This window comes from Phyllobates terribilis, unplaced genomic scaffold, assembly GCF_046119375.1.
Source record: "Phyllobates terribilis strain yellow unplaced genomic scaffold, ASM4611937v1 Scaffold_25__1_contigs__length_18738178, whole genome shotgun sequence".
In the NCBI taxonomy this organism is placed as follows: domain Eukaryota; kingdom Metazoa; phylum Chordata; class Amphibia; order Anura; family Dendrobatidae; genus Phyllobates; species Phyllobates terribilis.
This window is the reverse complement of record NW_027362785.1, coordinates 7,482,904-7,485,798: the sequence shown is the minus strand read 5'-3', so window position 1 is coordinate 7,485,798 and position 2,895 is coordinate 7,482,904. Positions and strand designations below refer to the sequence as shown.

The 2,895-nt window shown below is 48.4% G+C and overlaps 1 protein-coding gene across 1 annotated transcript; it reads right to left on the bottom strand.

Moving 5' to 3' along the window:
* Positions 1-522: 522 nt before the first annotated feature.
* Positions 523-2,289, bottom strand: LOC141176426 (E3 ubiquitin/ISG15 ligase TRIM25-like). Its single transcript, XM_073660410.1, has one exon. The coding sequence runs from the start codon at positions 2,173-2,175 to the stop codon at positions 586-588; it is 1,590 nt and encodes a 529-aa protein (XP_073516511.1). The 5' UTR covers positions 2,176-2,289; the 3' UTR covers positions 523-585.
* Positions 2,290-2,895: the final 606 nt, after the last annotated feature.

The following is a 2,895-nucleotide window of genomic DNA, read 5'->3' as shown; positions in this document are numbered from 1 at the left end:
AATAGTGAGTGCAGCTCTGGAGTATAATACAGGATGTAACTCAGGATCAGTAATGTAATGTATATACACAGTGACTCCACCAGCAGAATAGTGAGTGCAGCTCTGGAGTATAATACAGGAGGTAACTCAGGATCAGTAATGTAATGTATGTACACAGTGACTGCACCAGCAGAATAGTGAGTGCAGCTCTGGGGTATAATACAAGAGGTAACTCAGGATCAGTAATGTAATGTATGTACACAGTGACTGCACCAGCAGAATAGTGAGTGCAGCTCTGGAGTATAATACAGGAGGTAACTCAGGATCAGTAATGTAATGTATGTACACAGTGAGTGCACCAGCAGAATAGTGAGTGCAGCTCTGGAGTATAATACAGGAGGTAACTCGGGATCAGTAATGTAATGTATGTACACAGTGACTGCACCAGCAGAATAGTGAGCGCAGCTCTGGGTGTAATTCTCAGGGTCTATAGTAGTAGGGTGTGAAGTACAATGAGCCTCAGGACTGGATTTTGCCTTTATACTGGATTCATTTCACCAGTTCTCACCTTTATTTCAGCAGACATTGAATCTCAGAAGACAGAACTTATTTGAATGTTATTGTAGAATTATATCCCCAAACATAACAAGCGGCATGGAGGGGTTCGGAGAAGGTGGCGGTGAAGGTGTGCAGGTGTCTGATGGGGTCACCCAGCTCGCAGAAGGACAGCTGCCCGGCCTCGTACTCCAGATACATCAGAAATCGCTTTGCATTAGGGACATGGGGTAAGTAGACTTCACGGCCATCATGTATCACTGAGCATTGCTGCCCACACATCTGTAAGCACCAGGACTTGGGGTTAAATCCAAGACACGACCCATCCCCCTTCCTGTCCATAGTGGGGTAGCACATTCCCACGCTCCACCTCCCTGATCTATGGTCCACCTCCCATTCAATGCAAAGGTTTCGTGAAGTGAATGTCTCGGTGCTCAGCACCTGGGGGTAGATCTGAAATCTCTTCGGTAGTGGTGGGCAGCTGGTACCGTCTCTGTTCCATGAAACACTTTTGCTACCAGTTGATACAATTAAATGATTTTCAGCAGTGTTCACATCAAGCACCATGTCCGAAGCCTTCACCTCATCCATGCCGACCTTCACGCTAGACACAATGCCGGCTAAGCCCGTGCGTATTGTCACCCACAGCAGCTCTTCATCCAGGCCAACCATATTTTGGACCTTTTCATTGTAGGCTTGTCGGTCCACATTATCCGTCTTCTCCGTATCACAAAAGTCTTTTCGTCCCGATTCCTGCTCTTGTAGGACGAGTAATGGATCATCCATGGTACAGACCTTCTCGATGTGAGACATCTTCCTGGACAGCTCGTCCTTCTTTGACTCCAATTGCTGGATCAGATCGGAGACCGCGATTGACACTTGATCTTCGTGCTGGGAGACGACACTCAGGACCTTCTTCTCCAGGTCTTCTAACTGTCTCCTGATGTCTTCGAACAGAGCGCTGACTGTCTCTGTCACTCCAATTGACCTTTTGCGTACTTCTCTCCTGCGTTCCTGCAGAGTTTGGACTCTGAGCTCGATGTCCGCCCTCTTTGCCAACATCTTGGTCAGGATCAGTTTGAGCGTCTCCTTTTTCTTGTTGGAGGCTTCGGTCAACTGTTCCACCTTATGTCCTTTGTGTTCTCCGGCCAGGCAGCAGGTGACACAGATGCATGATGTGTCTTGGGTACAGTAGTATTCCAGGATCTTCTTGTGCACCGAGCATTTTCTGCTCTTCAGGGAATTGCTGGGCTCAGATAAGACGTGTTCTGGGGACCTGTTGTGGACCATCAGATGCTCCTCACACAGGGAAGCTTCACAATGGAGACAGGACTTAACGGCAGCTACGGGAGAGTGCACACAGTAGGCGCAGGAGATTCCCTCCACCGTCTCTTCGGACAGGGACGAGACACATCGCTCTATAATGTTCCGGAGCGTTATGTTCCTGGCCAGGTCAGGACGTCCCGGGAACTCTTCTCTGCATTCAGGACAGCTGTAAACTCCGTCCTCCTCCTGTGATCCCAGCACACGATCGATACAGACCTGGCAGAAGTTGTGTCCACACTTCAGGTTGACGGGGTCCTTGTAGATGTTCAGGCAGATGGAGCAACTCAACTCTTCTCGAAGGATGGCAAACGCCATGGCGGAGAGCAGAAGGAAGTTCTGTGCGATTCAGAAGCAGCAAGTATAAAGTCTGCGTTTTACTTCTTCAGGCAGGATATGAATGTTTTCTGGAGGAAGAGGAGGTGGAAGTCATTTCCTGAGAGTCCAACCAATGAAACAGCTTAGATATGAGGGAGGGTGGGGGTTGGGAAATCTCCACCTTCATATTCAGTTTCTTCTTATTGATGTCACAATTCACGTGGTAACTTTCTAGTGAAACGTTCTGCGACTTCTTCAACATTTTTAAGATCCATTTTCTGGTCAAAACCCTCCATGTTCTAACACTGAAGTCTCAAGGATTGCTACAATGTATCCGGGTGCGGAAATGTATCAGAATGCGGAACTACAATCTTTTACTCCCTGTTATCAGCCATTACTGGGGGAGGTCACTGTAGGACAGGAGACTACAATCTATTACTCCGTGTTATCAGCCATTACTGGGGGTGGTGACTGTAGGACAGAATAATACTATTACTCCCTGTTATCAGCCATTACTGGGGAGAGGCAAGGCTGTGGAGGTACTCACGGCACAAGACATAGGAGATCCTGTAAAGTTTCCCTTCCTGACCTCTATGGCTAAGCCGGTTATCACCGCGGCTGGGAGGAATATACACACCGTTGCGAGAGGGAGACCATGTGACGAGAGGGAGACAATGTGACGAGAGGAGTGTGTCGCTGCGAGAGATGGGTGCACCGTTC